The following is a 23,360-nucleotide window of genomic DNA, read 5'->3' on the forward strand; positions in this document are numbered from 1 at the left end:
ACGGAAGGTTTCTAGGTAGTTTAAGGGTTGGCGGTTAATTGATTTCTCCATTACTTTAGAAAGAGTAGAAGTAATTGCAATGGGACGATAATTGTATGGGAAGGATTTGTCACCCTTTTTAGGAACTGGCTGGATATGAGCAAATTTCCAAGCAGAAGGAAAAACACCTTTGGAATAAGAAAGTGAAAAAAGGCGGCAAAGAATAGGAGTAAGTTCAGGAGCACAGGTTTGGAGAACAGAGGAGAAATACCATCAGGACCTGGAGCTTTCTTAGCATCAAGATTCATCAAAATCGTTCTGATATCATTTTGACGGAAGACCACAGGAGACATTGAATGGAGCGTGTTGGGAATGGTGGGAGGTGTTTTACCAAGATCATTAATACGTGAGCTGGAAGAAAAATGGGATGCTAGCAGGTCAGCTTTATCCTTGACTGAAGTGACAACAGAACCATCTGGTTTGGACAGAGGTTGGAGCAGATTTGGGCAAAAGTTGTGGCCAATAGCTTTGGCAAGAGACCAGAATGCTCGGTTACCATTAGGGCAAGGAGCAAGTTTTCTACTCTTAGCCTGTTCAAACTCTAGTTTGGACTGATTAATAACTGCTTTACAATGGTTGCGAGCTTTGGTGTAGGCAGAAAATGAAACTGAAGAATTAGAAACAAGCCAATTACGATATGCAACATTCTTCTCTTGAACAGCCTTAGCACATTTATTGGAAAACCAAGGTTTAGACAAAGGACGAGATTTTAAAGTGGTGTGTGGGATAAAGGATTCCATTCCTGCCAGAATAATTTCACTGACACGATCTGAACAAACGTTGACATTAGAAGTTTTGAAACAGTAATCTGACCAAGGAAAAGAAGAAAAGAAGTCTCGCAGGTCATCCCATTTTGCATTCTTGTAATGCCAAACAATGCAAGGTTGGGAGTAGCCATGAGATAAAGGCTCCATTGGAGAAGAGACAATCACCAAGTTGTGATCTGAATTGCCTGAAGGACCTCTCACTTCGACCATGTACTTAGAAGGGTTGTTTGTGAGAAAAAGATCAAGCGTATTGGCTGTATGATTAGGATTGTCCGGTATTCTTGTAGGTAAATGACAATCTGTGCTAGGTCATTAGTAATTGCAAAAGCCTCAGCATCTCGACCTGCTGGTTCGGTGGGAATAGAAAACGGAAGCTAGCTGGAGTTGTGAACATTAAAATCACCAAGGAAAATTACCTCACTGTTAGGAAAGTTGGACTGGAGAAAGTCAAGTTGCAAAGAGAGGAAGTCAAAGAGCTCCAAGTGATTAGTGGAGTTGGTAGAACGGTAGAGAGAACAGATGAATTTGACACAATGAGGTAGAGAGATTTTAAGCCAGAGAAGATCAAAGAGGAGATTCCAAATTGCCAAGTCTCTGACAGGGAATATCAGAATGGACATTTGGACAAGTACTGCCTTTGAGGCACAAGGAATCATAGAGCGATTAATTTGGGCATCTGAGATGAGCAGTAGTTGAATCAACCGATAACTGAGATTCTGTCAGAAAAAGTACATGGGGTTTGGCAGACTGCAAGTGGAAATGGACATCGCTGAGATTAGAATTGAGACCACGTATATTTGTGAAATGAATTAGGAAGTGCTTCGGAGGTTTAGATCTTTTCGCAGATAAGCTTGCTCTATTATTTTGACAATTCATGGTGTATTCGATAGTAAGAAAAAGTGGGTGGGACATGCTGTATGAAGTAATGAAATTTTTGGATATGGCGTACATGTGGTAAGAATATACCCAGATCCTTGACATAACGTGGCCTCGACAATGCTCCCCGCATACACACTACTCGGACTCCCTCCAGTCACTATCTGGCAGAGTAGAGGTAGCAAGATTATACACCTACTGATCCGGAAGTCTCCTAGAGAGTTACCAATAGGTTCTGTCTGATGTTCTAACTAGCAGCCGGCCTGCGAACACCGTTTTAGAGCTGTACCCTCGAAATGTAAGGAATATTGGATCTCGCCACGACGTTCATTATTACCTCAAAGTTCATCAATCATACTGCATGATGGAAGAGATAGGGAAGGGTTGACCGGAACTTAGCTCTAGACTCTAAACATGCATTCCACCACTTCAAGCCTCCAATAAGCAAAGTATTCGTATTTCACCCGTTGATGAGAGTCATCTACCACCTAGTACTGCCTTGTAACATAGAGGGGCGGCGTTCCTCCATGTGGTGGGGGTGCCACACCACGACCCCTGCTTATGTTGGTTCACACCTGGGTGGTCACCCACCATGTACTTGTGCATGGAGGTTATACCCAGGATTACTAACAGTCCCACCATCGTGAAGGTGCAAGTAGAGGATTTGGCTGTCACAGACCGTCCGGACTTCGCCGAAATTGGGTCCACTTGACTTGAGTGTCACCCGAATATCAGTTCCATCAGCGTTTTAGACTCTCAGGTAGCAAGTACAGCTTGTCTGGCATATCTGAGAGAATGTCTGTGACAACCTCAAGGACCACATCATCATAATTTGTAACCACATCATAATATCCAATCAAATTTGTCAGAGAAGACTTTCCCTTAACAAACCCATGCTGTGTCTGAATTATTGCTAGGCACCTCCATAGCCAGGTGGGCAGGAGCAGCAGTGCTTAGCACACGCTTCTTGATTAGACCGGGGTTCGTGCCCGTGACCACCAAATACGGAGGATGCAGAAAGGTCAGGGAATGACCACCGCATATCCCTGGAGCAATATGGCCTTAGTTGCTAATGCTCCTAAAAACCAAATAACAACAACATCTGAATTATTGCTGCAGTCTTGTCTAGATGATCCTGCAATGCATCTTTAACCAGTGACTCCTTTATTTTACCCAGAACAAAAATTAAAGTAACTGCTGTTCCGCGTTAACTAGGAAGTTAAACTAACTTACTAGTTTACTTACTAATGTACTCATAGTCAGTTCATAGTCTTGAAATGTAACAAATTATCCCAAGTCACATTTGATATTTTAACAGTTCTTATTAGTGTGTGAGAGCATGTTCAGCCAGGTTAGAAAAACTAAAACCTAGTTGAGATCTCTTTCTGGTGAAACTTTGTAAATGCTCCCAACAGGGCTACTGTTATGAACAAACTTTGATCCAACATTTCTACAGTGTACAAGTTCTGCAAGGCACTGTAGCCAAGTGGGAAGGAGCAGCAGTGCATAGCACACGCTTCTTGATTAGACCGAGATTCGAGCCCGTCACCACCAAATACGGAGGATGTGGAATGGTCAGGGAATGACCACTGCATATTCCCGGAGCAATGTGGCCTTAGTTGCTAATGCTCCTAAAAAACCAAATAACAAGAACAAGTTCTGCAACATTATCTTTCTTGAAGCAATCAAAATCAGTTGATGTCTAATAAAATATACAAACAGAAATATGAAGACAGAAAAATATTAGCTAATGTTTGAAAACATACTATACTGGGTAAAACAACTTATGGCTGTATTTTAATATGAAACGTGTGTTTGTAATTAAATTTAATTTCTAGTTTAGTGTGGACTTTAAAAACTCCTACATTTTTATCGTGAAGCACTCCTGCTTTTTTGCAAAAAAATTGCCTGTTTTTACTTAAAAACCTCCTGATTTCTCCTTGCCTACAATGCTGCCTTTAATGAATTATAATTTTTTTTTTTCAGGAGTAAATTGTCTAAGTGTGCAGCAGTTGGCAACATTAGCTGCAGCTCAGGCATCAACAAATGGAAATGCAGGTAATTATGTTTTGAAAATAGCTTAGTTATTCATTATTTATTAATTCTGAAATAATATTAGACTCCTTCTACAGCCAAAAATTGCTATAGCTGTATTGGAAACGTTTGCATTTTATAAAGTAAATTTGGGACAGTTGCATTGGATAAATTTAGTATTGATTTTACCTTACCTTTTCTAAATTATATTTTGTTTCAGGAGTAAATTGTCTGTATAACAGAAAGCAATAGTTGTTGCCTACTCAAACAGAAATTCTGATACATCAACATTATTTTAAGATTGAAGTCAGACTTTGGACTATGTAGTTTTTAACATTCAGTAATAGAATTTTTTTTTTTAAGACTTCAACAACCTTTCATATGATGTTTGGGGTCATTATTAAAAAAATAATAAATAATAAAATTGTGCATTTTTGTTTAGCAGAAAAATTCTTATTTTTAACCTTACCTGATGATCTGTGAGATGTGAGCCAACTTTTTGCAGACTGGGGCAATCAAATTAATTTAGACTTAATGTTAGTTATATGTTGGCATTGTCAACATATAACTAGTACTTCTCCCACTGTTTTAAGTATCTCTGGAACTCCTGTTATCATAATATTGTACAACTGTTTCTGTGATTCAGCTTGAATGCCTGCAGTATCTTTGAATCTTCATCTTTTCAACTGGATTTTCATTTTGGGGAAATGGGAAGTAACAGGGGGCCAAGCTGGGAGATTTGGGTGGTGTCAACAGAGCTTTGGACTAACAAAGCTCTGTTGACTGGCACATTGTTGTGATGTAGAAGTTAATCCTGAGTGCACCATTTGTCTGGGCATTTTCTCCTCACATCCTCCTTCAAATGTCTTAGGTCCCCAGTGTGGAACTGTTATTTTACAGTTCCTCACTTGGTAGAAGCAACTCTGATGAACAATTCTTTTGCTGTCAGAGAGAACAATCAGCATGTTATTAATGTTTGATTTTATCTGCCTTGCCTTTTTGTGGACATGGAAATGATGGACTTTTTGAGTGTGAGAACTGCTTTCTTGCTGGGTTGTAACCATAAACCCAGCTTTCATTCCCTGTTATTACCTTAGAAAGGAAGTTTCTGCCCTTTCCAGAAGGCGCCTCCGTAGCCAGGTGGGAAGGAGCAGCAGTGCGTAGCACACGCTTCTTGATTAGACCGGGGTTCGAGCCCGTCACCACCAAATACGGAGGATGCAGAAAGGTCAGGGAATGACCACCGCATATCCCGGAGCAATATGGCCTTAGTTGCTAATGCTCCTGAAAACCAAATAACAAACAAACAAACAAGCCCTTTCCAGAATCTGCTTGCAGGTCCTAACACGTAACAAGCCAGTTCTTTCTGTTCATCATTCAGAAAATGGCACAGATTCTTGCAGTAATTCATGTGTTTAAGTTTTCATTTATAATACATCAGCATCTACTGTACAGTAGTCCTAGAATGTCACATAGTCACTAGACAGACAGTGTACAATCCTTAATTGTATGCTCTCCATTCTCATGGATGATTTTATGCACTTTTTCAACATTTTCATCAATCTGACTTGATAACGGATAATCTGAATGCTCAAAAATCCTCAACCAAAGTTTGGCTGGCTTGAAAATGTGAATACCATTGAAAAGTTTGGGTCTATCCATAGCATCATCACTAAACACTTGTATAAGCATTTTTCGTTAGTCTCGGAAACCGTTGTTTCAAGTTTATGACAAAATTTGGTGCAAAATGGCTGTTCCTTAAGATATGCCTAGCTACAAAAATTGCACGATACACTCAACAGAAACACATTTAAACACGTGAATTAATTCAGTGGTATCTAACAGCACATTGCCATACTACATGCAATTGGTACACCAGTACAGAAAATTTTGGCTTGTCCTATGTAATGTTGAAGGCTATGTAATCCCAAATCCCATTATGAGGTGATCTCATAGAGCATTGGTCCCAGCTTATTTTAACTTTAATACCAACTATCAAAATACTAAAATAACATTTTTATGCAACACTTTTTTTTTTTTTTTTTTTTTCTATTGGGTGAGTATTGCAGTTTTATCTACATACTGATAATATACACCTTTCCAAACACCTTGAGACAATCTCAAATTTCAGATAATGTGACTCCTTCCCCAATTACTCCCCACCCTCAGCACTAGAAGAAGAAGGAATCTTTATTGCCTTCCTTGTAAGATTTCCCAGAGTAAAACCCCCTCTGAAAATGATGATATCCAGCTGAGGACCCTGGCACACCCAGATCCTGAGCTGGACATCATCATTCTTCTCTTTTTTGGTGATTCCCTTCTACTTTTGACTCTCTCTCTCTCTCTCGCTCTCTCTCAGGGTAACACGGGACCTTTTTTTTTTCCTGGTGCGGCATAAGCCTCAGGATTCCTTGCACCATATGGCTATTAATAATAATATTAATAATGATATCATCCTAAATTATTACCTCAGTATTGGCAAAACATTTAAGAACTGCCCAGAGATATAATATCAGTCTTTAAGGGAGATGAAAAACAGAGTCACCTCCTCAGAGGCCTCCAACCCACACAAAAGTGCCTTTTACCAGATTATTTACAAGTGAATTGGTCATATCTTCATTACTCATACCAAAGGCTCTTTGCTGTTCAAGATTATGCCAATAATACAAGAAGAAAGGAGATCACTTACAGCACATGGCCTTCCATCTTGTAACAGAAGGCCACTTACTGACTCAGCTTGCTCAAAAAAGCAATCCAAAAGGAGGTGACCTCATCTGCCCCACCTTAGTTCTAGTTCTATCAGTTTATCCCCAAAAAAAACAGGATACCCACTCTCCCAAACCTCATGGATCCTACACATGTTTCAACTGCTCCAAGAAACCACCCATAAGAGACACTTTCCAGGTCATATGTAAACATGACACATATATGCATACACACACACACGCAGGCACACACGCAGGCACACACGCAGGCACACACGCAGGCACACACGCAGGCGCAGGCACACACGCAGGCACACACACACACACACACACACACACACACACACACACACACACACACACACACACACACACACACACACACACACACACACACACACACACACACACACAGTCCATTCCGGTTATTTGGGACACATCGAGACTAGTGCATTTGGGTCCGATCAAGTGGCTACCCCAATTATCCGAAGTTTCACATAAATAGTTAAAAATACAATGCACCCCCCCTTTTTTTTACAACTGGTTCACTGTACAATCAAATCGTGTTACGATGGACTCACCATAGTAAAGTACTGTTCACTATACGATGTGCAGTAAGCGCTGGTCATTGTGATCACGTTTGTGAATTGAATTTTAATTCTATTAAACAGCGATTCTAATTAGCGAAAATAGGAGGAATATTATCCACAGGCTATAAAAGCAAAGATATATTAAGCAGCGATTCTAATTAGCGAAAATAGGAGGAATATTATCCACAGGCTATAAAAGCAAAGATATATTAAGCAGAAATTTACCCTTTATTACCTTACCAATTAAAAAATACATGAAAATCGGAAGAATATACATGATAATCGGAATAATTCATACGTACTGTAATATGTACATACGAACTAGTTGACATTTCTGTTCACTGACATTTGTTAGTGGGGGTTAAAATTTAAAACAGCAAAAAGATAAGCAATCAATAACAAAGAACACTGCACACACAAATTGCAAGTAACACAATATGTGCAAATGAGAACCGAGTAACGAGTTACAAAGCTTTAAAAATAGGAATGAAGAGAAGATCTGAAAATAAATTTTTTTATATGATTGAAGATTTCATGGAAGTGTAAACACATTTCACCATAATAACCCACAGAATTCCAGCTGTCGGTATTATCGCAAATTCAGTAAAATCGAGTTTACTGTCTGTTTATGATAGATTTCACTAACAGAAAAGCCCAATAAACAGATGACTGCTAATTTGTTTTATGGCTGTGACCTCCAGAATTTCGACCGAACCACGTGGTACCGTCAGAGACAATCATAGGGTAATCTCCAGTGCTGCAGTCTCCTGCCCCGATTAAACGGCATGCTGTCCCAATTAAGCAAAGTAAACCCTGGCTATTTTCTCGATTGATTTCTGTTTTTTAAGATTTGCCCCAAGTAAACGGCTGTCCTGATTAACCGGTGGCCCAAATAATATATATATATATATATATATATATGAAGTATAAACATATAATCAAGTGTAATGTCACTTATTGGAATAATTTGGTTAATTTTTATATCTTTAATAATTTTGTCTTTTATGGTAATTTGGTTTATTGACTAATTAAAGGTACACCTGTGGGCAGCCAGACTTTTTGTGTTATTGCTAATTTATACCTCTACTGGTCTGAAATTTCTCTTTCTCTCACAGAACATTCTACTATTTAGATATATTTGTGCAGATGAACACAACATTAGCATCAGCCAAAAAAAAAAAACCCACTTCCACTTCACCCCTCTGTTCGTTCAAAATACCTGTCCAGCTGAGCCTTAAACTTATTTAGGCTATCAACCTCCACCACAAGGGATGGCAGTCTGTTCCACCAACCAACCACCCAAAACAACAGTTACTTTGCATCAATATGTACAGAAGAAAAACCCTTTGTGCCAATGAGAAATTATGGGAGCGAAGTTGAAAAAAATTTAATTAATGATATTGAAATCTCACATGTTTATTTAATGAAAAAACTTTCGAGCCTACAGGCCAGTAAGGCCCCTGGGGTTGATGGCATATACCCTATAATCTTAAGGGAGTCAACAAGTGAGTCCATTGAAATTGTGAGGCTTATTATGAGCGTATCACTAGACTCGGGAGTGATTCTGTTGGATTGGAAAAGGGCCAATCTATTGCCAATATATAAGGGCAGTTCTAAGAATGAAGTGGAAAATAACCGACCGGTCAGTCTAACTTCAGTAGTAAGGAAAATCATGGAGACATTGATCAACAGTGGAATTCATTATCATTTAGATAGAAGTGGAATTCGGAAGGATTCTCAGCATGATTCATGTTTAACTAATCTGGTTAGCTATTTTGATAAGTCACTCAAAAGCTGGATTTAGGGAATAATTTCGTCATTGTTTATTTGGATTTCGGCAAAGTGTTAGACTCATTCCCACATGAGCGGTTACTTTATAAGCTGGAACAGGGTGGAATCTGGGAAAATCCTTAGATGGATAGCTGGATGACTTCAGGGCAAGAGGCAGAGGGTTGTGATAAATGGTTATTCCTCAGGTTGGGTTGATGTAAGAAGTGGGGTTCCTCAAGGATTGGTTTTAGGACCACTGTTGTTTTTCTGCAGTGACCTAGTAGACTTCAGGGATGGTCAGAAAAATGGCAGCTATGCTTTAATCCAACAAAGTGTAAGGTATTATATCTGGGGAACAGATATAATACCTTACACTTTGTTGGATTTGCTGGGTAAGCCCAAAATAACTTATACATTTGGTGGAGTTGAACTAAAGCCGGTAATGGAGGAAAGGGTCTTAGGTGTTACTATGCAGTCAGACATGAAGTGTTCCGAGCATTGTAGACAGGTTGCTAGGGAGGCCCATGGTGCTTCTTGAAAGGGTACAAAGATGGGTAACTCGACTGGTGATATTGGCAAAAGGTCGTCCATATGAGGAAAGTCTTCGAATATGTGGGTTTCAGAGCTTGGAAACTAGGCACCTTGGAGGATACTTGATTGAAGTGTTTAAAGCTCTGAGAGGTAATGACGATGAAATTTTCACGGTTTTAAATGATTCTAGAACTAGGGGCCATAATTTCAAGTTACAGGGGGGGAGAAGATGTTTAGATTGGATTGCAGGAAGTTTTATTTTAGCCAGCAAGTTATAAATTACTGGAATAAGTTATCTACATGGGTGGTATAGGCTGACAGTTTGGAAAAATTTCAGAGGTCAGCTGGATAATTACCTGTGGGAGGAGGGAAATGCATAGGTTGTCTATTTCCTTTTCTCTTATTAATTATTTATTATTTTTTTAATTTTCTTGTTATTATTGTTAATTTATTTTTATAATGTTTTTATTTTTTTATTTTATATTGTTTATTATTATTTTTTTTTGTTGGCTTCTTTGCACCATGTAGCCTTTCCTAATACTAATAATTTAACCCCAGGAGCTCACATCTGGCGAGTATGGGCTTGGCACACCCAGGGTCCTGGGCTGAATATCATTATTCTTGTCTTTCTTGGTGATTCCCTTCTGCTTTTCTCTCTCTCTCTCTCTCTCTCTCTCTCTCTCTCTCTCTCTCACAGAGTAACTCAGAAATTTTTTTTCTTTCTTTTTTTGGCTCATGCAGCATAAGCCTCAGGCTTCCTTGCACCATATGGCTAATAATAATAATAATAATAACTTCACCATTTGGACTAAAGTCTAAAATTTATAAATAATTCTTGAACTAGGGGCCATAATTTCAAGTTATGAGGGGGTTGAGATATTAGACTGGATTGCAGTAAGTTTTATTTTAACCAGCGAGTTATAAATTACTGGTATAAATTACCTACATGGGTGGTAGAAGCTGACAGTTTGGGGAAATTCGAAGGTCAGCTGGATAATTACCTATGGGAGGAGGAAAATGCATCGGTTGTCTATTTCCTTTTTTCTTATTTATTAATTATTATTTTAAAAATTTTTTCTTATTATTGTTATTATTTTCTTTTCTTTATTTATTTTTAGCTGGTGCAGTGTAAGCCATTGGCTTCCTTGCACCATGTAACCATTACTAATACTAACAACTTTGCCATTTGAACTAAAATTTATAATTCACTGTAACTGTTATGAAATGTCTGAGAATGGGACCCCAAATGTCACAGGTGTGAAATGCTAAGCCAGCTTACTACAATTGACTTTAAACCTAATTTCAATAAATCACACATCATGCTACATCCTTAAAGATTAACAAATAAACCTTTAGTAAGCGTATTCTGGTGTATTCCGAATTTTATGAGTATGCAAATTTTCAGTTTATCATCATCATAAACTCATCATCCGCCATTTTCAATCCACTGCAGGATGAAGGCTTCTCCAGCAATTTTCCAGTTCCTTCTGTTTTGTGCAATGGCCATCCATTTACTACCCACAAACTCATTAATTTCATCTGTCCATCTCTGCTGTCTTCCAGGTTTTCTTCTAGCTCCTCTTAGGTGCCATTTTAGTTCTTTAGTTTTGATAAGAATGTCCTTTACTTGAGTTTGCTGCCTAATCCATGTGTTTCTCTTCTTATCTAACAGTCGGATTCCCAATGCAATTCATTCCATTCTTCGCTCTGTAGTTCTCAGCTTCTCTTCCATTCTTTTGGTGAGTGCCCAAGTTTCACTGCCATAAGTCATGGTGGGGAGTACACATTGGTTCATTATTTTACGTTTCAAACAAATTGGGATATTGCTCCCTCAGTATGTGACTATATTTCCTGAATGTTATGCAGCCAAAATTTATTCTTCTCTTGACTTCCAGCCATTTATCATTATTACAGCTAATGACTTGTCCCAGATAAGTAGATGAATCTGCTTTTTCAATTACTGCTCCTTCAATCATTATTTCCCTTTCTGTGGCATACTTGTTCATCATTACTTTTGTTTTAGCCATATTCATCTCTAGTCCAAAATCCTTACTAACTCTGCATAACTGATTAAGATTTTCCTTTAATTCTATGGGATCGTGGCTTATGACCGCAATATCATTTGCAAATCGTAAATGGTTTAGGTACTCTCCATTCACATTGACTTCTTTCTGCGACCAGTCTAATCTTCTGAAAGCTTCCTCAAGGGCAGCAGCACACAACTTCGGAGATATTGTCTCTCCTTGTCGAACTCCTTTCTCAATTTTAAATTTACTACTGTCTTTGTCTAGTCTAATTAAGGAGGTAGCATTCTCATATATTTTCTTCAAAATCATAATATATGGGGTATCTGTGCCTTGTCTTTCCAGTGCCCGAAACATTGCCTTGTGCTGTATGGAGTCAAATGCCTTTTAATAATCCACAGATGCCAGGCATAATGGTGTTTTATATTCATTTGCTTTCTCCATTAGCTGTGACATTACATGAAGGTGATCCATAGTTGAGAATCCTGTCCTAAAGCCAGCCTGCTCTTTTGGTTGATTCTCACCAAGTATTCTTTCTAATCTGTTAGTAATGAGTATACTCAATTTTCTCCATGTCAGTGTCTTGCCCTTCATTTGTCGTCTTTGGTTCATCAAGACAAGTGTTTCTTGACTAATTTTTTCTTCTTTGGATTTCTTTTTACCTATAGGTTTTTGGGCTTTATCACTTTCAGAAAGTTGTAATATTCCTCGTCGATACCTTGGTCCTGAGCAGTCTGCTGAAGCTCAAACTTGTTCTTAAGTTCCAGTACATACTGCTTTTTCTCCTCTTCTGTTATCTCAAAGACCTTTGTATTATTTACTCAAGTCAGTTTTTTCCTTTCTTTTCTTACATCTATGGCAAGTGTGCATCTTTCCATTCTGTGATCACTTCCAAAATTTACCTTGTGCAGAACAGTAACATCATTCACGATATATCTTCTGTTAGTGAGGATGAAGTCGATTTAATTAGTTGTTAATCCATTTGGGCTATTCCATGTCCACTTTCTGTTCACCCTTTTCTTGAAAAAAGTGTTCATTACTGACATTCCTCAAAAAATTCTGCGAATTCCACAAGTCTTTCACCTCTTTGATTTCTTTCACCTATTCCAAAATTTCTTATAGTTTCCCTTTCTGCACTGTTTTGTCTCCTTCCAACCTTAGCATTGAAGTCCCCCATAATGATAGTGTAGTGAGTTTTCTGTTCATCTAGAAGACTCAATTTCAGTGTACATTTCTTCAACCTCTTCATCATCATGGCTTGATTTTTGTGCATAAATCATTATAACCTTTAGCCTATACCTCTTAGAAATCCTGAGTAGTAGTCTTGACACCCTTGGTGATGTACTTTTGAATTCCAAAATGTTGTTTTTTATATCTTTATGGACCAGAAAGCCAACTCCACCTATGCTCCTTTCACTGTTTCCTTTGGTGTACAGCAGATTTCCACTCAGTAAAGTTACAAGAGATTCATTTCCTCTTCTTGTTTCAGCCACCGATGATATTCCAATTCACATTTTCTAATTCCTTTTCCAGCTCTAATATCCTGTCGTCACCAATGAGCGATCTGCCATGCACTGAAACTGAACAGGCCAACTTCAGTTTCAGTGCACGGCGGCCTGGTCATACCCAGAGATTCTAGGCAATCTGCTTCCACTCTGATCCGCTCGCTGCCATAAGAGGGGGAGTGAAAGCCGCTGGGGACTGAGGGCCATTTGTTTCGTCTTACTGTCATGTGCTGGAGGGTTTGATCTTTTCCTCTTCATGCTGACCAGGCTTCTTGAAGAGAACCACTCTATGAGTTTGGTGTCACCTAAGTGACGTAACAGGGCTTACCATCGAGAAGGTGTGCACGAGTGGATTGTAGGAAGGCAGGGCAACTGGACTTCTCCTAAATCTTCTGGAATAGAAAGATATTGGATCCATCACCGACTGAGTGTCTGATAACACACAGAATGCCTGTTCCCTCTAATTTTATCATAACAGTTACCAAAAAAGTTTGACATAAAGCCAAATAAAACTATTCTACGTAGAGTGGCTGCATGATTAAAACTAGATTTTTACATAAGCAACTAACGTTATTCAGAACTCTTCATTCCTATATTCTACAAATTCAGTATTTTTTAACCAATATTAATTTTTTTATTTGAAAAAGAATAAGAGAAGTTTACCTCGATATGATGCGAAGAACACTCCTGTATGATACTCTCCAGAAATTAAAACGAAAACAATTAAAAAATTGAGAATCTTACATTACAGTAAGAAATAATTAACAATAATTAGAAATCAAATGAACACAATTAAAAATCAATTTAACGCAATTAAATTTTTTTTAAGCATTTGCTATTCATTATTAGTCGCAATTAAAAATTAAGTAAAAAATTAATTTAATGAAAAAAATTGCGAAACGATTTTCCTTCCTGAAGCTGACAATGCTTTTCGACTGTATGTCGTGATCACAGGAATGAAAATTACTGAATTACTGAACAGAATTCTCGTGTAATTTAATTTCGATGGTTATTGCAATTAATAGTCTTGTATAATTATGTTGGACACCATTAAGTATTTTGGCCTTGTTAAATAAAAATGTATGTTTTTCATTAATGGCATGAAAGGCACAAACTGAGGCTGTGTGTAGATTAATACGAAAATTCAGAGGAAACTGCGTAGAACCATGATAAGACGAGTCGTAATCATCACAAGAAGTGTTGTATACTAGGTCATTTATTTGTGTTGCGAATGAGGAAAGGACTGAGTAATATTTAGTCATACCAAATGACTAAATATTTATGATATTCCATGAATATTATAAATATTTAATGACGGAATCTGCTTTGGGCTCAGAAATACAAATATTAACCAGCTGATTCTTAAACAGAGGTTACCCACTTGCTACAATAGACAGAATTAGGGTACAAGCTAAGGATAGAATACAAAAAAAAAAAAAATACACCAACCAATAATAGTAATATCAAAAAATACTATATTTCTATCCTATATGTTGAACAGTGGCATAAACAACTTAACAGATTCTTTAAAGATACTGAATTTAAAATTGTAGCCAGGCCAATACGGAAATTACACACTATATTGAACAATCGCTTAGTCCTTTCCTCGTTCGCAACACAAATAAATGACCTAGTATACAACATTTCTTGCGCTGATTGCGACTCGTCTTATCAGGGTTCTACCGGGTTTCCTCTGAATTTTCGTATTAATCTACACGCAGCCTCAGTTGTGCTTCTCATTCAGCAGCATCAGAATTAGCCTTTCATGCCATTAATGAAAAACATAAATTTTTATTTAACAAGGCCAAAATACTTAATGATGTCCATTGTAATTATACAAGACTATTAATTGCAGAAACCGTCGAAATTAAATTACATGAGAATTCTGTTAATGTTCACCAACCATATCTAATCTTCGACTCGTGGTTCTTTACGCGTATGTGCAAAGACAAACAATCCCTATTTAAGTTCCATGCTCACCTTTATTCGGTAATTTTCATTCCTGTGATTACGACATACGGTCGAAAAGCATTGTCAGCTTCAAGAAGGAAAATAGTTTTGCAATTTTTTTCGTTAAATTAATTTTTTACTTAATTTTTAATTGTGTTAAATTGATTTTTAATTGTGTTCATTTGATATTTAATTATTTTTATTACTGTAATGTAAGATTTTCGATTTTTTAATTGTTTTCGTTTTAATTTCTGGAGTGTATCATATCGAGGTAAACTTCTCTGTTATTCTTTTACAAATATTGATATCAACTTAGAACATATTGAGCTTTATAGCTCTGGTTCATACTATCAAATTCATTTTTTTATTGTAAATTTAATGTTTCTTCTTTCAATAAAAAATGTGTTGGAAGATTGATGTTTCCTAAGTGTTTCTTTCTGTGCCCACATTATTAAGATTTTAAGTTTCACCAGCAAAAAAGAACACTCTCTGTATGTTTAAAGCTTACAAAATAGTCCACGAAATTTTCCTTTTTCTTTCACTGTTTAACCAAACTCATCAAATACCAAAAGTTAATGGAATACAAACAGAATTCATGTCAACATCTCTATAAGATCAATACAGTCTTGCTAATGACAGACAGTGGAAACTGGTACAAAGTGCATTAATTATACTGCCAGAATTACTTGTCATTTACTGTTAAACGTTACTTTCTTCATATCTCATTTTCCATTATTTCTTGCCCTTTAACTATTATTATTGCTTTATAGCAGCACTAATGACAGTAGTGTTGAAAATCCAAAATAGTGTCATTGGCTCAAAATGTGTTTTATATGCATTGCAAATGTATTATGATGATAGTGAATTACATTTGGCTCTAAATTAATTTAAGAAAACCAGTTTTTAAATTATTCTTCTTAGGTTAATGTTTATATTTGCAGATGTAATTATTTCACTCAAAAAATCACATAAATGGTCTGTATTCACCAAGTGGCAGAAGTCAGAGAGTGGTTATTAGTTGGCATTGCTCTTCTTTGACTAATGTTGTTAGTGGATCCCATCAGGGTTCAGTGCTGGGTCCTTTCTTGTTTTCGGTATTTATTAATGATATTGATATAGGCATATCAAGTTTGCAGATCATAAAAAGGTTGGTGGGGTGGTTAAAAACAGCAATCAAGACATACTGCTGCAACAAAACCTGGAAAAATTATGCAGATGGGCCAAGAAATGGCAGTTCAAGTTTAACATTTATAATTGCAAGGTTACTACATATGAGTAGCAGTAATTTCAAAATAACATGCTAGTTGGGCTTAGGGGGATAATTGTTTAGTCTTACACAAAGTTCTCTGAGCATTACAAATAAGCTGCTAGGAAAGTTCATGGTAATTTTTCCAGCAGAGACAAGAAGTGATTATATTGCTATGAGGGGCGTTCAATAAATTATCTGCCTACCTATGAAGGAAATGAGTTAGATGCAAAAATCTTTATTTTTCAATGTAACTCCTCTGAACTTCAATATACTTTTCCATTTTGTTGACAATGAGGAAATACCATACAAATAAAATTCTTTTCCTGTCCATCAAAGAACACAGACACAACTGACTTCAGTTCATCATCAGCAATGTCCACGTACGTTTTTCTTCAGGTGTCGAAATAGAAAGTAGTTACTGGGGGCCAGATCCAGACTGTAAGGTGAATAGGTAAGTTCTGTAAAGTCACAGTCTCTCAAAGCAGCAGTAACAGCATGACCTGTGCACTGGTGCATTGTTGTGAAGAAGCAGCACACCTCTGGAAAGTTTTCCACAACATTTTTCTCTATGACATCCCTTAGTTTCTACAGTAGGGATGCATATGACTCCCCAGTCTGCCTGTGTTCTACGTAGTGAATGTACAAAACTTCTTCAGCATCCCAAAAAAAAACAAAAAAAAAATGTGGCCATAATCTTGCCAGTTGAAGGTTGTGTACGAAAATTTTTTGGTGTGGGAGAACCCTTGTGCTTCCATTGCATTGATTTTTGCTTGGTCTCAGGATCCCAGGGTGATGAACCCATGTTTCATCACCCATAACAAATTTGGGGATGAAAGTTTTGTCAAGATTGATCCCTTTCATAAAGCTCTAAATTCTCATAACACCATACTCTGAATTGCTTCTACACAGAGGTCAGAAATCTGGGGCCCCACCTTGCACTGACCTTAGTCATCCCGAAATGTTCATGGAAGATGGTTATAACTGTTCCTTCAGATATGTCACATTTCCTAGAGGTTTGGCACACCTCTAAACATCAATCATTCAGCATAAGGTTTCCATAGCTTGGCACATTTCTGGAGTCGTCACTGTCACAGGCCTTTCTGGATGTGGCTCATCTTTAATGGACTCTCTTCCCTACTTTAAATGTTTTGGCCAGAATTTCACCTGGTATTCCAATGGTTCACTGTTGCCATACACAGTTACCATCCTTTCATGGTAACTGTGTATGGTTTCTTTCTTTCTTTCTTTGGTGAGGAACTTGATGACTGAACGATGCTCCAATTTCAGCAAACCCATAATTTGATACAGGTGTCTTCTTTCTTTCTTTTACAGCATCATCAACATCAGCCATTTTCATTCCACTGCAGGATGAAGGCCTCTCCAGCAACTTTCCATTTCCTTCTGTTTCGTGCAATGGCCATCCATTTACTACCCACAAACTTATGAATTTCATCTGTCCATCTCCGTCAATGTCTTCGAGCTATGTGTCCTGCCCAAGACCATTTTAGTTCTTTAGTTTTGATAAGAATGTCCTTTACTTGAGTTTGCTGCCTAATCCATGTGTTTCTCTTCTTATCTAACAGTCTGATTCCCAATATAATTCGTTCCATTCTTCGCTGTGTAGTTCTTAGCTTCTCTTCCATTCTTTTGGTGAGTGCCCAAGTTTCACTTCCATAAGTCGTGGTGGGGAGTACACATTGGTTCATTATTTTACATTTCAAACAAATTGGGATATTGCTCCTCAGTATGTGATTATATTTCCTGAATGTTATCCATCCAAAATTTATTCTTCTCTTGACTTCCAGCCATTTATCATTATTACAGCTAATGACTTGTTCCAGATAAATATATGAATCTGCCTTTTCAATTACTGCTCCTTCAATCATTATATCCCTTTCTGTGGCATACTTGTTCATTATTACTTTTGTTTTAGACATATTAATCTTTAGTCCAAAATCCTTACTAACTCTGCATAACTGATTAAGATTTTCCTCTAATTCTATGGGATCATGGCTTATGACTACAATGTCATCTGCAAATCGTAAATGGTTTAGGTACTCTCTATTCACATTGACTCCTTTCTGCGACCAGTCTAATCTTCTGAAAGCTTCCTCAAAGACAGCAGTAAACAACTTCAGAGATATTATGTCTCCTTGTCGAACTCCTTTCTCAATTTTAAATTTACCACTGTCTTTGTCTAGTCTAATAATGGAGGTAGCATTCTCATATATTTTCTTCAAAATCATAATATGTAGAGTATCTATGCCTTGTCTTTCCCGTAGCCAGGTGGGAAGGAGCAGCAGTGCGTAGCACACGCTTCTTGATTAGACCGGGGTTCGAGCCCGTCACCACCGAATACGGAGGATGCGGAAAGGTCAGGGAATGACCACCGCATATTCCCGGAGCAATATGGCCTTAGTTGCTAATGCTCCTAAAAACCAAACAACAACAACAACAACAGCCTTGTCTTTCCAGTGCCCGAAACATTGCCTTATGCTGTATGGAGTCAAATGCCTTTTCATAATCCACAAATGCCAGGCATAATGGTGTTTTATATTCATGCTTTTACAACGGTACACCTAAAAACACAGTGGGATCAAAATTAGTATGATTCAAGTTAAGATATGTAGGAGCATGATAAATCATGAATCAATGAAATATAACTATAGGAAGAAGTACCATAGATAGATAATTTATTGAATGCCCCTCGTATATGAGCCATTGGTTAGATCACATTATTTGGAAGCCTCATTTTAGAGCCTCATTTTAGGAAGGATGTTGATTTGTGCCCCTGACTAATCTTGTTGCTCTTACCAAGAACGACATCAGTTCTGGAAGGTTCAGCATTTGGGAACTAAGGCCTCTGAGGAGACTTGATTGTACAGTTTAATGTCATGCCATATTTACTTATGCTTGGATGACACACATAAATTAAAATTAAAAAAGGATGGTTATGAATTTCCATTTGATGCTGTGAAATTTGATATTTGAATAAATTTAAGGATGGATTAGGCAAATTATTACCGGTGTGTTGTTTTTTTCCTCCCCCTCCTGATGCCATATCAGCTTGCTTCTTTGCATCATTTTCTGTTACTAATACTAATAATTTCTGGCCTTCATTATAACAGCATAAAAATCAAAATTACCTAGACTGAGGAGTATTTCTCTATTAATTTCTTATTTGATGTTGAAACAACAATTTTTTTCTGTTTAATTGCTCAGGACAAATATAAATATTTCAATTCTCTTCATGCTCGTAAACAGTATAGTATGCGATTTGCCTTGTTTGCAGCACTTTGGTCATAAGAAGAGTGACTCAGTAATTTATCATGTTTTTCACTTTTTCGTTTTGTATTGGATTTGTTATGCATACTGGTAATAGTTAAGATATCATTTATAATTAATTTAATATATAGATTAAACTTATTCATATAATTTAATTTTCACAAAATTTGATTATGTATGGATGGACTCTACTATTGTTAGTACAAGCTAATTGATATTGGCTGCTTTGAAAAGTTGTATAATTATTTGATTTTTTTTTTTTTATGAAAACCCGAAACAAGAGAGGTATTAGAACGTATAGTATTTAGTACCATGCATGGTTTAGAGGTTGAGAAGAAGAAACAAGATATTTGTTGATATTAGACTTAAACATCTGTAGATTGTAATTTTCAGAAAATACGTATGAAGGAAGGTTGTTCCAGAAAACAGCAGTTGAATGAATAAACGAGGAAGAGGCAAAGTTGATTCTGTGAGTTTGAAATTGGACAGTAAATGGATGTTGGCTGGTGGTGGTGCCACGTGTTCGGGCTGTTTTGAAAGAGAAAGCAGGAATGATAGAATCCAATTCAGAAGAATAGCACATGTGGAAGTATCTGTAGAAAAGGCATGCAGCTGAAACAGTACATCTATGAAACAGAGAATGGAGAGACTGTGTTAGGGATGAGTCATTAATTAAACTAATTGCCATTCTTCTGAATGGAATCTAGAAGCCTGAGAGAGGTTTTGGGAACACCGCCATAGATGTGGGAACAATATTCCCTGGTAGGGTGGAATTGCGATTTGTACAGAGTGAACAGGCTGTTTGGAAGAAAAGTAATTCCGAGAGCGAAAGAGAAAACCAAATTTTTTAGATGCAGAGGAAGCAATATTTGTAATGTGGTTGTGCTAAGAGAGATCAGAAGTCAGGGTAATCCCCAAAAGAGATATATCATATTGCCTAGAAATCAGAGTGTCACCAAAGATAAGCATAGGAGCAGAAGAATTCCTTTTGCAAGATATAAGACAGGACTGAGTTTTAGAAGGATTGAAATCAACTAAGTTGTCTTTGTCCCACTGGAGAATTACGTGAAGATTGGCTTTTAAGGAAATGATAGCGGATATTCGACAAGTGGAAGCTGATTGAGCAGGCAAGGTTTCTCAAATTGGAAAGTGGAATGCAATGTTCTGTCATCAGCAAAACTATGGATAGAATTTCTGGTCAATGGAAGAAGATCATTGAAAGGGTGCGGGGAAAGTACTGAATCTTGGGGAACACCAGCATTAGTGGATAAGCTAGAAAACAGAGATCACCCTCAGTGAGCGGTCAGAGAGAACACTGGATAACCAAAAATACAAAAAAAAAATAGTTGGCAGAAGATAAAAGCTTGTTTAGAAGATCTTTATGCCAAAGACGATCGAAAGCCTTTGAGATGCCGAGAGCAACTGCTTGTGTTTCACCGAACTTTTCCATCGAATTTGTCCATAAATGGGTAACATAAGCCAGAATATCACCAGTGCATTTACACTGACTGAATCCATGCTGGCGATCGTTGATCAGACCGAAGGTTTCTAGGTAGTTTAAGAGTTGGCGGTTAATTGATTTCTCCATTACTTTAGAAAGAGTAGAAGTAATTGCAATGGGACGGTAATTGGATGGAGGGATTTGTCACCCTTTTTAGGAACTGGCTGGATATGAGAAAATTTCCAAGCAGAAGGAAAAACACGTTTGGAATAAGAAAGTGAAAAAAGGTGGCAGAGAACAGGAGTAAGATCAGGAGCACAGGTTTTGAGAACAAGTGGAGAAATACCATCAGGACCTGGAGCTTTTTTAGCATCAAGATTCATAAAAATCCTTCTGACATCTTTTTGATGGAGGACCACAGGAGGCATTGAATGGAGCGTGTTATGAATGGTGGGAGGTGTTTTACCAAGATCATTAATACATGAGTTGGAAGAAAAATGGGATGCTAGCAGATCAGCTATATCCTTGACAGAAGTGACAACAGAACCATCTGGTTTTGACAGAAGTGGGAGCAGAGATGGGCAAAAGTTGTGGCCAATAGTTTCGGCAAGAGACCAGAATGCTCGGCTACAATTAGGCAAGAAGCAAGTTTTCTACTCTTAGCCGGTTCAATATCTAGTTTGCACTAATTAATAACTGCTTTACAATTGTTGCGAGTGCTGGCGTAGGCAGAAAATGAGACTGAAGAATTGGAAACAAGCCAATTATGATATGCAACATTCTTCTCTTGAACAGCCTTAGCATATTTTTGGAAAATCAAGGTATGAGTTTGGAAATAAAGGACGAGATTTTTCACTGACACGATGTAAACAAACGTTATCATCAGTCTGAACAAACGTTGCCATCCAACCAAGGAAAAGAAGAAAAGAAATCTCACAGGTCATCCCATTTTGCATTCTTATAATGCCAAACAACACGCGGTTGGGAATAGCCATGAGATAAAGGCTCTGTTGGAGAAGAGACAATCACCAAGTTGATCTGAGGTGCATAATGGACCATTCACAGCGACAGTGTACGTATTAAAAGGGTTGTTTGTGAGAAAAAGATCAAGTGTGTTGGATGTATGGTTAGGATTGTCTGGTATTCTGGTAGGTAAATGAACAATTTGTGTGAAGTCATTAGTAATTGCAAAAGCCTTAGCATCTCAACTAGCTGGGTCTATGTGAATAGAAGACAGGAAACCAGCTGGAGTTGTGAACATTAAAATCACCAAGGAAAATTGTCCCACAGTTAGGAAAGTTGTACTGGAGAAAGTCAAGTTGCAAAAAGAGGAAGCCAAAGAGTTCCAAGTGATTAGTGGAGTCGAGAGAACGGTAGAGACAACAGATGAATTTTACAGAATGATTGAGAGAGATTTTAAGCCAGAGAAGATCGAAAAGAGGAAATTCCAAATTACCAAGTCTGCGACAGGGAATATCGGAACAGACTGTTACTACCTTTGAGGCAAAGGGAATTATACAGCGAATAATTTGGGCAATTAAGATGAGCATCGGTTGAATCAACCGATAACTGAGATTCTGTCAGAAAAAGTACATTGGGTTTGGCAGACTGTCAGTGTAAATCGACATCATTGAGATTAGAACTGAGACCACACATATTTGTGAAATGAACTAGAAGTGTTTGGGAGGTTTGGATCTTTTCACAAATAAGTTTGCTCCATTAGTTTGACAATTCATGGTGTACTCAATAGTAAGAATAAATGTGTGTGTGTGTGTGGGGTATGCTGTATGAAGTAATGAAATTTTTGGATATGTCGCACACATGGTAAGAATGTACCCAGATCCTTGACATAACATGGCTTCGACAATGTCCTCCGCATACACGCTCCTTGGACTCCTTCCAGTCACTATCGGGCAGACTAGAAGCGACAAGATTATACACTACCTGATCCGGAAGCCTCCTAGAGAGTTACCAATAGGTTCGCTCCCATGTACTAACTACTAGCCAGCCTGCGAACAACGTTTTAGAGCTGTCCCCTTGAAATATAAGGAAGTTTGGATTCACCATGGTGTTCGTCATAACCTCAAAAGACATCAATCATACTGCATCATGGAAGAGATGGGGGGGGGGGTGACCAGAATGTAGTGTAGCAAGCTAAGTAAACTTTCCACCTCAGCCCATGACTTGAGTTTACTGCATAATGACTGTTCCAGAGGACCTATTTTTGTTTACCTTAAATTGCTGGTGACTAGTTCTTGAACAAATTTGTCAAAGCCTGCTGAACCACCTTTTCAGCTAGACAACTTTTTTTTCAAACGTTTTTGATTGCAACCCAAAATAAGAAATACATTTTACATCCTGACACACATACACATGTGTATATATATAACTAGTATTAAATCAAAATTAATGCCAGTAGCATGGCAAAACTGTTGAGCGAAAAATAAATTAAATATAATAATTAATCAACAGGGAGGGAGAAGAAAAGGTGAGACTAAAAATTGTAGCAGAAAATCTCCAAATAATTTAGAAAATCCAATTCAAAATAATAAATGAATTTTAAAATTTAGAGCCAATCACATAAGAATTTAGTG

General features: G+C 37.5%; 1 protein-coding gene across 4 annotated transcripts in view; it reads left to right on the plus strand.

The window, feature by feature from the left end:
* LOC150087936 (CUGBP Elav-like family member 1) overlaps positions 1-23,360 on the plus strand; it is a 549,389-nt gene that overhangs the window by 304,178 nt on the left and 221,851 nt on the right. For all 4 annotated transcript variants that reach the window (XM_090369279.1, XM_090369282.1, XM_090369281.1 and 1 more), the window contains one exon: positions 3,669-3,740. In XM_090369279.1, coding sequence (XP_090225405.1) covers positions 3,669-3,740 — 72 coding nt within the window. The remainder of the gene's footprint in view (positions 1-3,668; positions 3,741-23,360) is intronic.

The sequence above is a fragment of the Mastigoproctus giganteus genome, chromosome 3, assembly GCF_048544385.1.
Source record: "Mastigoproctus giganteus isolate SK-2022 chromosome 3, ASM4854438v1, whole genome shotgun sequence".
NCBI lineage: Eukaryota > Metazoa > Arthropoda > Arachnida > Uropygi > Thelyphonidae > Mastigoproctus > Mastigoproctus giganteus.